The sequence below is a fragment of the Camarhynchus parvulus genome, chromosome 1A (genome assembly GCF_901933205.1).
Source record: "Camarhynchus parvulus chromosome 1A, STF_HiC, whole genome shotgun sequence".
Lineage (NCBI taxonomy): Eukaryota > Metazoa > Chordata > Aves > Passeriformes > Thraupidae > Camarhynchus > Camarhynchus parvulus.
The window spans coordinates 42,906,890-42,920,341 of NC_044586.1; the positions used below are offsets into that span (position 1 = coordinate 42,906,890).

Genomic DNA, 13,452 nt, shown 5'->3' on the forward strand with positions numbered 1-13,452 from the left:
TTTTTTAAGAATCCAGAACTGTAGGAGATTGTACAGCATCATTAAGGTGTACATAATTTTAGTTCAGTGAAAAAGACTTACAGCAAAGTAGTTTATCCATCATGTTCTGGAAATAAGCAGTATTACATTAGTGAAAAATATGGACCTACCTTGCTGTAAATGCATCCGTGCTACAGGCTAAGTATTGAACAGTATTCTTGTGTAACTTTGACTAATTTTCTGTAGGAAAGAATCCATTTGCTATCCATTGCACTACTTCCAGAAGCAGTTCTCATAAAATTTCATGCTACTGATATGTATTTACATTACTTAATACATCTCCTCAAACGTAGTCTCTATCAATAGGGCAATTTCAATGCAATGCTATGGTAACTCCTTTATCTACCCTGAATGTATTGCTAAGTAGGTATTTTATGTAAAAAAGTATTAAGAAGTAAATGTTTCTATCATCTTCTTGGTAACTGAGTCTTTTACTGCACATTCTAGTTCTTTCCTCCCTATAAGGCCTATGGAAGGTGTTTGTACATTTTAATATATGAAAGTAAATAGAATCACATCAGCAGTAAGGAAACAATTTTTGATTTCTCTAAAATTCTCTAAATATGTAGCAAATCATGCAAAAATTTGTTCTTAATTAGCTGGTTTTCATGACTTGTCAAGTGTGCTAATGATAATCTACTAGCTCTTCACATCTGCAGAATCTCACTGAGAAAAGAGGCAGACCTGGGTTTCTTACATCAAAAGCAGACAGCAATATTTCCCACTTGATCTTTTCTTAAATAGGAACATTTTAGAACTTGTTTTTCCGTTCCAAAGTAAAAGACTGTAGACCTCTTCCTTCACAAGTTGTATTTAATAAGTAATGTCTGTCAAAAATTAAACAGTTTCTGGGTTTTAGGAACTAGTTGAAGGCATTTAACCCTAAAATGCATATATTCCTGCTTCCACATATATTCCTCACCTGGCTTGGCAAAACAATATCTGCAATGCACAGCAATTCATGCAGGTTTTGGAAAGCAAAAATTGTGATGGGACTTGACACACACACAGGTCACATGGAATTCATAGGTCAGGGGAAGTGTTTATTCCCCACCAGCTCAGCACACCCCACTCACCACATGTGGAATATTTCCTCTGGAGCCCCTGCCCAGGAGAGGTGTTGATGAGCATGAGTGAGCTCAGCATTGCACTGTGTAGATGATCAGAGGGCTGGAAGATGTAGCCTAGTGAGAGAGGCTGAGTGAGCTGGGCTTGTGCTCTGCCCCAGGGGGTGCAACAATAAAGAGAGCAGTAAAATAGCTGTTTTCTTAAGGTAGGGTAAATGCCAGAAATATGGATAGTGAGAAAGTCTTAGGTCCCTTCCAAAGCTGGGAACTCCATCTTTGTGCAGCATCTGAGAGACATTACATGGATACATGGATCTTCCCCTGCACAGATGCCATCTGTGGAGGTGTTCCACCTTCTTCCCATAATGTGGAGCCTTTTCTTTTGTGTGGTAAACAATCACATGTATTTTCTCCTGACAGGCTGGGATGTCATCTAATTCAAAATATTCACCACTGTCAGCACAGGCTTAAAGCACAAAGCTCAGTAGAACAGACATGTACTGTCCAAGATCACTAACTCCTTGAATACAACATTTTCCACAATGCTCTCAATGTAGCTTGGTCTGCCTGGAGGAGAGACAGCTTCAGAGGCACTAACAGTGCCCATGCAGTGCCTAGGAGGATGCTGGCAAGAGGTCCAAGCCAGGTTTTTACTTAAGTCATGGCAGAAGAATGAGAGAATGTGGCCTGAATCAGGGGAGGGTCTAGTGACACATAAGGAAATTTCACAATGGAAATAAGCATTTGTAACCAGTTACCCAGGGAGGTTTGGTGTTCTAAGCTCTTGGTGGTCTTCAAGACCTGACTGAACAAATGCTGTGTAAAGTGGTCTGAATTCAGTGTTGTCCCTGCCTTGAGCAGCTGTGTGATTCTGAAATTCAGATCAGATAGCTAAGTTGGAGTCTTAATCTGTGGGCTGAATCTCTCCCTTTAGCTAACTAACAAACATTAGATGACAGTCCACCCTGAGAAGTTCAGCAGAAGTTAATTAAAATAATTTAGGACAATAATTTAACTTGGACAGATGCAGTTTGCAATGAAGCAAAGCTGGGCAATGGGAGGACAGTATTGGCATAAAAGGACAGCTAAGACTGCTTAAACATTTTCACCGATTATCCTAATTTTCTTTTCTCAGCAAGTTATATTCCCAGACTGGATTAAATTTCAATTTAACATTATCCTGACTATCTGCTTGCATGGATGAAAAAGATTGAAAGGGAACAATAATAAAGCTATGAAACCATTAACATATATTGAACTGATTACATGCAAGATGGAATAGAGTCTTACATCACTAGGACAATTTTTACAAGGAGGGCCACCACCCTTTTAATAGAGAAGGCTACTTGTTTCACAGTGTGCTTGCCCTTTAGCCAGTGTCCACATCTGGATCCAACACCTGGGCTGTTGCCCAGACACTGTGTGCTGTGTGCATGTGTAGACCGAGGAAGAGTTGTGTGTTCCCAGGGATCTTGTTGGACCATTCTAGGCAGAGCTGATAAAACACATTTGCCTGAAATATGTCTATCCATACCTTATGTATTGTGAAAAATCATACAAATAGGTATAATATTCTGGTTAGTCTTCCAACAGTATCCCAGAATTGACTTCTGTTGCATATACTAGGCTTCTTGCATGTAGTTTCTTGATACTGAAATATAATAATGAAATATAAATATATGTTTATCTTCCATGCCTGACCCCAAACTTAATATTCTCTTCAACATGTTCTCTTAATGTTCTCTTCAACATCCTAGCTCTGCCGAGATGTATGTGTTCACATCATGTCTTGCTGGAAGAATAAAGATCCCACTTGCCTTTTTGTTAAGTTGTGGAGTGAAGATGGTCAAGGTAAATGATTTTGAAGCACACACCTGAAACTTAGTCTCAATCAAAAGACAGAACCTGAGATCAGTCCAGCTGCTCTCCAGCACAGTTTTTTTCCCCAGGGGTTTATTGTTTGTGATCAATTCAGTTACTCTTCTGCAAGTTGCTGGGTGAAGGGAGAGTGAGGGTTAAGGCAAACTCATTTGTTCTCTTATGGTCTTGCTATGCCTATTTCCCACTAATTGAGCAAGATTCCAAATTGAGGGGGAAAACTGAAAGGAAACAACCTCAGGAATCCAAGTTTCCTACAAATAGGCCTTAATTTAGGAAAAAAACATCAGGTATATTAGATTAAGTTGTGATTCATACTCTTTGCAACACAGTCTTTGAGAAAAGCTTTTGTAGACTCAGGCAGCTGCAGCAGTGTTCAGCCAAGTCTAGATAACGGATACTTACAGCTGCTGTCAGTGGAAAAGCTTCCTGAGATTGTTCAGCTTCTCTGTTGTCTGTTCTCACAGTCTTACCCTTTCATGAGCTATTAACATCCATTGCCTGGTGGCAGGCAGGGGGAAAGAGGAAGAGCAAAGAGGTCATGTAGGTTTTCCAAATTTTGTAGTCTACCTCAGCATCCTCTTTATGAATTTTGCCCCTCACATTTGTTGGTACATGAAAACCCGTAGTAGTATAGAAGTGGTAGTCTTCTGTGAGCTTCCTGAGCTGGTCTTCTAATATAATTGTGATCATAGTGATTAATCCGCTTAGGTTTAGTATTATGTACTATATATGCATCATGGATATTGCTTTTCACCTTACTGGTTTCCTGCTCAGAAAGACTTCAAACTACCAGTGTACTGACTGTAACCAGAAGGATATAGGTGCCCTAGCTTCAAGTAAGGTTGCATACAAATATCTGTTATTTTTCATATTAAACTGATCAATTTTATTTAATCTCTCTCTTTTGTGATTAAGAGGGCAGGCTGAGAGATAAAAAAAAGAAAGAAATCAGTTTAAATTTTCTATTCTTATCTGCCACAAACTTTATGCAAAAGTCATATGGGAATGTTGAAGAACAATGAATTTCCTGTGTTCATGGTACAATTTACATTTACAAAAATGAAAAGGTTTAGATACTGAAAAATTATCTCACAGACTTTAGCATTGTAATAGAATAGAGACCTTTGTGTATTGTTTCATCATAGAGACCTTTTCCTCAGTTGGATTTGCCACTGAATTTTCACTTTTTTTAAAAATTAAATTCTCAGTAGACTCGCAGTCCCAATAAAAGTAATTTATTTCACATGTGTTATTTTTCATTTTGCTGAGAAAAAACCTCTAAGTCTTGACCATGTTTTGAAATAAAAATATTATTTTTAGGGCAGTACAAATATTTTTCTTTTTATTTTAGAACCAGGTGACTCCAAAAGAGAGAAGAAGGAAAAAAAGGGCTATGGAAAAATGCATTTCTTTCTCTGTGCTGCATTTAGGATGCAGTCATGCCCCAGGAGCCTGGAGATTGCTGTTATGATGTGCCTGAGCTCAGGGATCCAATTTTATCTACGTATAAACCTTCCTCCCACTTCTCCTAAAGTGTGCTCCTCTGGTTTGCGTAGAAAGATTTTTGCAAGAACTCTCCCGAGTAAGGGCATTTGAGTACGAGTCTGGCCACAGCTATTTACAAGTTCGGGTTTTGACTGAAGTGAGTAATTGAATCACATTGAGCCTCTGAAGTTTGCCTTTTATTTATATCTTCCCCCAATTGTGTGGCTCGGTCTGCCATTGGCTGCTGTCCCTGCAGCCTACCCGAGGGCTCTGCAGTTACATAAGGCTCTGTCTGCTGGGAGCCTATATAAAGCCTTTTCGCATGCCAGCAAGAGGCAGAATTTTACCATGATCCAAGTCCCACTGCTTTAGTTTGCTCGAGCAGGAAGATTTGACTGAAGATATCCTGAAACTGGAACCCAGGCTGGTCTGTTTGCCAGCCTGTGCTTCACAGCTGTCAACCTCAGCTGCAAGTGGCAGCTACTGTGAGTAGCTTCTGTGCATTATGAAGAATTTTTCATTTCCGATGCAGGATAACACACATCAGACCGAGAGTCCTCCTCCTCACAGATTCCTGAGTTTGACAAATCGGTCAGATCCTATTGGAAGACCAGAAAGAGATGAGCAATTAGCTCAAGTAGAGATTGCTGTACTGGGGGTCATATTTCTGACAGCGTCTGTGGGCAATTTCATTCTCATACTGGTGCTGTGGCGAAGAAGAAAGAAGCTGTCTAGGATGTATGTGTTCATGCTTCACCTCAGCATTGCTGACTTAGTGGTAGCCTTTTTCCAAGTGCTGCCTCAACTCATATGGGATATTACAGATGTTTTCATAGGGCCAGATTTCTTGTGCAGAATTATCAAGTATCTACAACTGCTGGGCATGTTTGCCTCTACTTATATGATAGTGGTCATGACAGTGGACAGATATCAAGCTGTTTGCTACCCTATGGTCACTTTCCAGAAGAAGAGAGCTCTCTGGAATATCCCCATTTGCAGCAGCTGGTCTATAGCACTGATTCTTAGCCTACCACAGGTATTTATCTTTTCTAAGACTGAAATATCTCCAGGTGTCTTTGAATGTTGGGGTGAATTTATTCAGCCTTGGGGCCCAAGGGCATATGTGACTTGGATTTTTGTAGTTATATTCTTCATTCCCTCAGCAATCCTTATCACATGCCAGGTCAAGATTTGCAAAATAATAAGAAGAAATATAAATGTGAAAAAACAGAATGAATGTGAAGCAACAAATCAGAATCAAGTCCTGCCATCCCGAGCAAGCAGTGTGAACTGTATTTCAAAGGCTATGATCAAGACAGTAAAAATGACAGTGGTGACAGTTGTTGCCTATGTTCTCTGTTGGTCACCTTTCTTCATTGCCCAGCTGTGGTCTGTGTGGTTCCCCAGCATCCTGACTGAAGGTAAGATGCTCTCCCTCCTCAGCCACAGCTGCAGAGCAGGCTCTCACACTGCTGTCGAGTGCTTTATGTTTGCATTTTGCTTTTGTGTAAAGCTTGCCTGTGGTCATTTGAGGAGGATTAAAAAGAAATACCTGGATTTATTATCTCCTTTATTTAATTAGATACGGGGAGCATCCTGTGTTATGTGATCAAAACATCATGTGTCTGTTTTGTGAGTGTGTGTTGAGTGATTAATAATTTAAAGATTCATGAACAGCATGGTGAAAAGTATCATGTGCTTCAGCAAAGCCTCAGACTTTCAGAGGTTATAGGTGTAATAGCAGTATTTTGGGTTCTTGAGGTGAAAAGAAGCAATTGACTATTCAAAGTAATTAAATTATTTCTTATTTACTGGGTAGAACAGTGGAGTTATAAGACATCTGATTTTTTTTACTATTGAAATCATATTGATAAAATCTCTGTAGTAAACTATGAAACAACCAAAAGTCATCAACCAGCTGTTCATAAAGCAAAAAAGCAAGCCTGAGACAGTTATCAAATACTATGTTGTAAACAAGAATGGGCTTGTCAAATTTATGCTATTGCCTCTTTGTGAAAGGCAGACTCTATATGTGACTTTAAAATCACCTAGTCTAAATAAAGAGAAAAAAAAAGAGAAAAAATATAATCATCCTGCCTGATAAAAACAGTAGTTTCTGAATTTTGTTTTAAGAATTCTTCCTGTCAGTGTGAATTTGAGTCTTATTCTACATACATTTATGTCAAAATATATACCTGTATTTATTTGTATCTGTTTAACAGCTTAGTAATTGCTTTTAAAATTAATGCAACTGAATAAAAAAAGAGCTATATGAAACTATTTAACTCTGAATGCATACAATAAAGTGTGCTTTATACCTTCAGCAATTGCAAATTTCATTGATATGGGAATTTCCTACTATTGGATTGGTGTTGGCATAATAATAGATACAGCAGAAAGCAGCAGACTGTGAAAATGTGACTTATATTTATAAGAGTGCTTTATTTAGTCTCTTATTCCTTTAACTGTTTTGTTCTAGGTTCAGCATTCACCATTATAATGCTCCTTGGCAATCTAAATAGTTGTGCCAACCCATGGATTTACATGTATTTCTGCGGCCAGATTCCACATTGCACAAGTAAGCAGCTGGAGAATACCTTGGCTCAAGAGGAATCCATGTTCACGGGGAGCATTCATCTCGCAGACAGAGACCCTGAGGAGAACAGTACCTCTGCATAAGTGCTGAGGGCTTGTTGTTTTGTTACATATGCTCTGTTCACAAGACATATTGATATTTTACCATCAGCCCTTATTTTGTGGATAAGGAAGCTGAAAAATTGTTTTTTGTTGTAAAAATATATTTCTCTGCAGTTTGTAGCATATTTAGGAAGTTTCTGTGTTGTGCAAGCCTGACTCAGTGCTTCAATCACCACTGTCTTATAAGAATGAATTTCTGTAAAGACTGAAAAAGATATATAAAAGTATCTTAGATATTTCGTGTCCTAAAGTACTTCCCCATCTGTGATTCTGGATTTCTAAGAAGTAAAATTTTATTACTACCTGATTCAACAAATTGAAACATAATTGAAAAGAAACCTGATCTAATTAAACTTGAATATGTTTTCAGAGTGAGCCATGAATTGTTCATCACTCTGGTGTGATTGAGGGACAATGACAAATCTTGAGAAGGCAGCACGAAGTCAGAAAAAGCTTTTGCCAGATCTTAATAGCACCTGGTTTAAATTGACTCTTTATGTACATTTATAAAATGCCAAGCAGCTCAATATAATTTAAACAAATAAAAGAATTTGGTGTGCTCATGACATTGAACCCCTATTTCAGTTTCAAATTCCATTGTGGATTGCAGGTATCAGCAGCATAGCAGCAGTTCAGGTTTTTTGGCTTCACACCATGGGATTTAAATTTCCATGCATTTCCTGATGTGTAAGCAGTTAACTGGACACCTACACACACCCCATACACACACATATACATACTCTAAATAAAAGTGGGTGCTAAGAAAGGCACTTTCATTTGGCATTCAGACCCATTTGTTCTAGCATGGGATTTATTGACAGAGAACCAATTATTATTTTATTCCTTAGTATCCTTTTAGGTTCAAATTCAAATATTTCCCTTTGCTGTAAAAATAAATCTGCATATCTTTATTTCAAATGCCATTTGGTTGCTGGTTTGTGGGTGTTATATGCAGGTAGCTATTTATTTCCTTTCAATGTCTGCAATCTGATCAGAGGAATATGGAAGGAATATAGCAAAGCTCTTTCAGGTGAGAATGGATCTGCAGGGACTCTGTGGCACTTACATCTGGCGACATGTAATCTGTCTACATTATACTGCGTTTCATCACGTTTCAGTCTTCTGAGTGCTAGCAGTCTCAAATTTCAGTAGAAAAGCTATAAAATCGTGGGGTTTTAATAGTCTTTAAATTGTACTCAAAGAAATATTGATTTTAACTAAATACTGATCACATTTAGCGAGTACTGAGAAATTCTGCTGTACGGTGAATAGTAATGCTTCAGGTTAATTTATGCTGAAATGACTGCATATTCAATGATTTCTATTCTCTGTATAATTAGATCAGGTAAGGGCAAGAACCAAATATTGCTGTTCTTTATAGTGGGAAAAGCTGGTGCCCCAGCCCAGCTGACAAGTACAGGTCTCCAGCTGTTAGGAAGAGGAAGAAGGTGGGTGAAGGTAGCACCAGAGCCAGGCAGGAATGGGGAGGGTTTGTATGAAGGTTTTACTATAATTATAGCTGGTAGATTTTTTTTTTTTTGCTGTTTTTTCTCCTCTCCCTTCAATTAGTAGTTAATAATTCTACTCCACAAAAAATTCCCTGTTAGAGCAAATCTGTAACTCAAGTGAATGTCCTCATCTGGGGTAAGAATATCCAAGATACAATCCATTCTATTGATAGGATATTGATGAAGCCCCTCACTGACTTTCTAAGATTTTCAGTCAATTAGCTCTTAGTGAAGTTTTCCCTTATGACTTAATCCAATGGTTAATGGTGGGGTTTTTGGTTTTTTTTTTTTCATTTCCTTTGATTGTAGTTAGTTACACAGCATAATATGCAGACTTGAAAGGAACTGTAAACAGAAATGCTTCAAGGAATCACCTGTGTTGCTCACTACTGTATTGGCAGCAAAACTCCTCAAAAGGCATTAATTTGCAAAGAAAACAGGCATTCAGATTGTGTGCAAAGAGTCATCCAGATCCAGAACTGGTGGAAGCCACAGACTTCTGTTCAGACACCACAGTGGATTCATTGTGCCATTTGACACCACCTGATCTGATCTCTGGTAGAAGTTTAAAGGTATAATTTCTACTATTTACATTTCTGCATTGCTGGTATATTTGTTACCAGCTGTATAAATAATTTGGTAGAGTTGGATTTTGCAAATAACAGTACCTCGATGTGTTCATTAAAAGTCTGAGAGAAATGTTAACTGTCCCCATCTCAGATATTTTAATCATGTAGTGAATGAAATATCAGACCTTTTTAAGTTCAATGGTGATTTTTCACTATCTGTAGTGTTCAAAACACTTATATTTTTGTCTCTCAAGTGTTTTCTTCCTGATTTTTTCATTTTTCTTCCCCTGACATCAGTCCTGCTCTTAAAAAGAAAACTAAAGGTTGCACTATAGCGCAAAGTACAGGCTATGGATACTTTTAGTTTCAGTCTCTCAGGAGGTATTTGAACAGAGATATTCCTGCTTTTTCTCTTAGGAAAATGAAGTGGGCTACATTTTCCAGATGTACGTCCTCATCCCACATGCCCTGCCCTGCCTACCCCATGGGTAGCACTGACTAACAGTCTCAGTGGGGAGTTTTGTTCAGGTCCACTGTTTTTCCATCAAAACTAATTTTCAAATTATGAGAAATTCATTTGGGTAATTTTTTTCCTTTCCTTTTTTATTTTTAAAAATCATTATAGTGTGCCCCTTTCAGGACTTCTCTTATTTCTTGAAAAAAAAAAGACATTTAAAAATAAAATAAAATTTTTCTCTTTGTAAATTTCTCCATCAGTGCTCTTGGAAGTTGTTGTTTGAACATCTTGTGCTCTTGTTTTACTTTGTATTTTGAGTCTTCATCTGAACTACGTATTTTTCAATTCACTGCACTTAGATTTCCAGCAGGTATTGCAGTATCTCATTAAGAGAGAGGGTTGACTTTGGCACAACGCTGTAGTCTGGCCAAGGTTTTTAATCCATATGGGAGAGTCAGTAATTCAAACATATGAGTCCCTAGGAGCACTGTGGAAGCCCATAAAAATGGAAAAAATCCAATTATCAGATGAAAGCCTTTCTCATCAAAGCCTAGGTTCTGTTTTCTCACACAAATAAATTCTGAGTAAAAAAACCCCAAGTGTTCCCAGTCCTGAAATGAATGACTATGTTGTTGATGCTGGCACTGTGACATGCTTTCTGGTTATCTGGGTGGGGATTTTTTTTTATTTTCCATGGTTTTGTTACTACTTGGGAAAGGCACAGTTCACTAAAAGGAATTAGATTCTTCCTTAAAAATTAGTAGTTTATATTTTGCGGTACAGATAAGAAGAATGAAAGACAATGTAATCTATTGGTTCTGTATAGATTTATTTTAGGAAAAAGAAACTACAAAAACAACCTAGTAGAATGAAAAGAAAATCCCAACATGTTTTGCATTATTAACAGAATATTTTGATCATTATTTTATTCTACAGAACTGCTTATGTATTTTCATGGCCAGTCCCAGTTCACATTCTTGTAAATAGTGAATACTGAAGATAAAAGTGGTGCATGATAATCTTTTTAATCTTGCAATGAAATAATGCTGAGGAATTTTAAAGATGGTGCCAAAATAATGTCCTGACAATTTCACTTTGGTCATTTAGTTCTTACAAGAGAAGCCGGTTATCGAGTGGAATAAACTGCTCCTGTGTCTGCATTGTTAGGGAACAACTGGCAGAGTGATATGGAGACACAAGTTGGAACCGGCAGGGTTTATTCTGTGAGCCAAACACGGCCGTAATCTCTAGTTGTCAAACACATAACCAGGACAAAAGGGTCCTCAAGAGGTTGTGAATGTTAGCTACTTTTGGCTTAAGGGTGTCATGAACTGGCAAAGGCAGAGCAGGATGACCCAGCTTATCAGTTCATTTAGGAAAATTCAGTTTGGGTTGGATTCCTTAGAATAGAAAAAAAAAATAAAAGAAAGAAAGTTGTTTTCTGACTTCATAAGGTAGAGATTTGGGCCTGAATGCCCTGGCTATCTACAGGAAACATCCATGATTATGAAACAGATTGTTCATACAGCAGTAAAACAAGATTGCAAACAGTTCAAATAGGAATTATGTTACTTGTAGTAATGAGACCACAAATAATTTATTCTCTACTGAGGATCTATTTATGATGATCCATAGCTGATCTATATAGATTTGAATTGAAAGGAAATCATGGTGTTAGGAAACCAGAAATAAAGACTGATGTAATCTATCCTACCAGATCAAAACTCTGACTGCCATTCCAAATTGCACATCTTCTGCCCTATGCGTGTCCAGCAACAAGTCCCTCTCTGCTCTCCTGGTCCCTGGTAGAACTTCATGATCTGCAAAATACTTCCCAAATTCCACCTGCCTTAATCTCTTGCTAAGGTAGCCAAGATTATCTCCACTTCGAATCTCTGAAACAAAAGGGCAGAAGCTGTGTCTTTTCTCTGGGCTTATATGATGCTGCTGTGTTTACCACTTGAGGACTTTGTAAAGGTCATCTCATTAAGGGGGCAGATTCTGGACATTGTTACAACCCCTCCAAAAATTGTTATTAATTTGCACTTCACTCCTTAGGAGCCAAATAAAGAACAGACTTTGAGTGAAATTAAGTAGCCAAACCCATTCCCTCGTGCCTCCTTTTTTGCCAATGCAGCAGACCAAGGCATATGCTTTCTGCCAGTAGGTTGTAGCAACTAATTTAACTGAGGTACATCATCCATCTCCATAATGAACTTTGGGGGCAATGTTCATTGCCTTTCTTTTCAGACTTCTTGCCTTTCCATCCAAATATTGTCCTAGAGATACAGTGCAAACACATTCAAGTGCAATTGTACTCACCAGGAGCTTTTTTATATCATGGCTCACACTTTGAACAATCTTTAGCCTTTTGAATTTGTTTCTTGCATCCATTTCAGTATACCAAAAATTGTTAAAATTGTGTGTTACCCAGATTTTAGCTACAAATCTTCTGAATTCTGTGTTAACAATGCAGGAATCAGTAGGACTTTGTGGAGGAAACATTACATTGGCATCTGGGGAAGAAGTTTAAAAATGCCAAACAAAAACATTTGAACTTGAAGAACTCTGGAAATTATGGCTGGGGAGGTGGATATAACTAGAAAGACATCTCCTTACATGCCAGTGACCACTTTTCAAGACAATAGATGTAGTAACAAAGACCCAAGAAAGAAGTGATATTCTTGTCATCATTGCTATAGTTTCCAACATTGTGATCATCATCACGATCATCACCATCATCACTATTATTTAAATGAAATCATTATATATCCTGCAATAAGTTTTAAAAGAAAACATATTTAGGACAGTGTGATGTATGTAGACCAGTTATGAAGCTGAAATATGAGAACCATGATTTCAACCACAAGTGTACATTTTGTATATGATGCTGCTATTTCATTTAGCTTAAAGGATTAAGATAATTTTTTTTAGTTTCAATATTATTGCTGTGCATTGAATTCCATTAAACTACCTTAAGATGAAATTTGGTGCAAAATATTAAAAATTTGTTTCATATTTATGTATTTACTTGGATATTAAACCAACATTTTTGCTTTAAGATGCTGTTCTTGTATTGCTTAGCTTATTCATGGGTTATTGTCCCTATCACTACCTTTGAAGAGATGCTAGGAGTAAATTATCTGCTAGCTATCACAGTACATTGGAAATATTTGCCCATGTCTCTAATTATGTTAATAGATGTTTGGCTTTAAATGATTTAATGCTGAGTAGCTCCAGCTTTTAACTTACTGATGGGAAAAAATGTACTTTTTCATGGAGAATACAAGCTTCTGGCAAGCAGAGTCATGATTTGAATGCACTGCCTATTGAAACATTTAATACAAATTGCAGTCTGCTGGGAATGTGATTCATATTCTGATCCTTTCTTGACAAGACTCAAGTTCTGAGTTGATAATGGTTTATCTGTAACTATCTCTTCTCAAAAAATATATAAGAAAAACCTCAGTTATTTTTTAGCTCAGCAACTGTGAGTACCGAATCTTGGAGTTCAACGCATTTGCTGTGAAAGATGAGGTTAAAAACATTATTGTAGCATTTGGGTTTGTTTTGTTTGCATTCACACGAAGAATTAATGCTGGATTGTATGATCCTTACAAGTAAATTGTGCCAAAGGAATGATAGCATGGCAAGTGGAACACTTAGAGCTCTGGGCTCACAGACTCATAGAATCATTAAGGTTGGAAAAGACCACCACGATTATCAAGTTCAAACATTAATCCAGCATG

General features: G+C 37.5%; 1 protein-coding gene across 1 annotated transcript; it reads left to right on the plus strand.

Annotated features, from left to right (window-relative positions):
- The first annotated feature begins 4,838 nt into the window (after window positions 1-4,838).
- On the plus strand, window positions 4,839-7,151 carry LOC115910419 (arg8-vasotocin receptor-like). The gene is made up of 2 exons (XM_030960561.1): window positions 4,839-5,893; window positions 6,952-7,151. The coding sequence occupies exons 1-2, from the start codon at window positions 4,978-4,980 to the stop codon at window positions 7,149-7,151; spliced, it is 1,116 nt and encodes a 371-aa protein (XP_030816421.1). The 5' UTR covers window positions 4,839-4,977.
- The last annotated feature ends 6,301 nt before the right edge of the window (window positions 7,152-13,452 follow it).

Excerpts from the sequence above, each read along its gene's own strand:
- LOC115910419 (XM_030960561.1), top strand. The coding sequence starts at position 4,978 with ATGAAGAATTTTTCATTTCCGATGCAGGATAACACACATCAGACCGAG. Across the intron at positions 5,894-6,951 it reads CCCCAGCATCCTGACTGAAG|GTTCAGCATTCACCATTATA; the intron begins GTAAGATGCTCT and ends GTTTTGTTCTAG.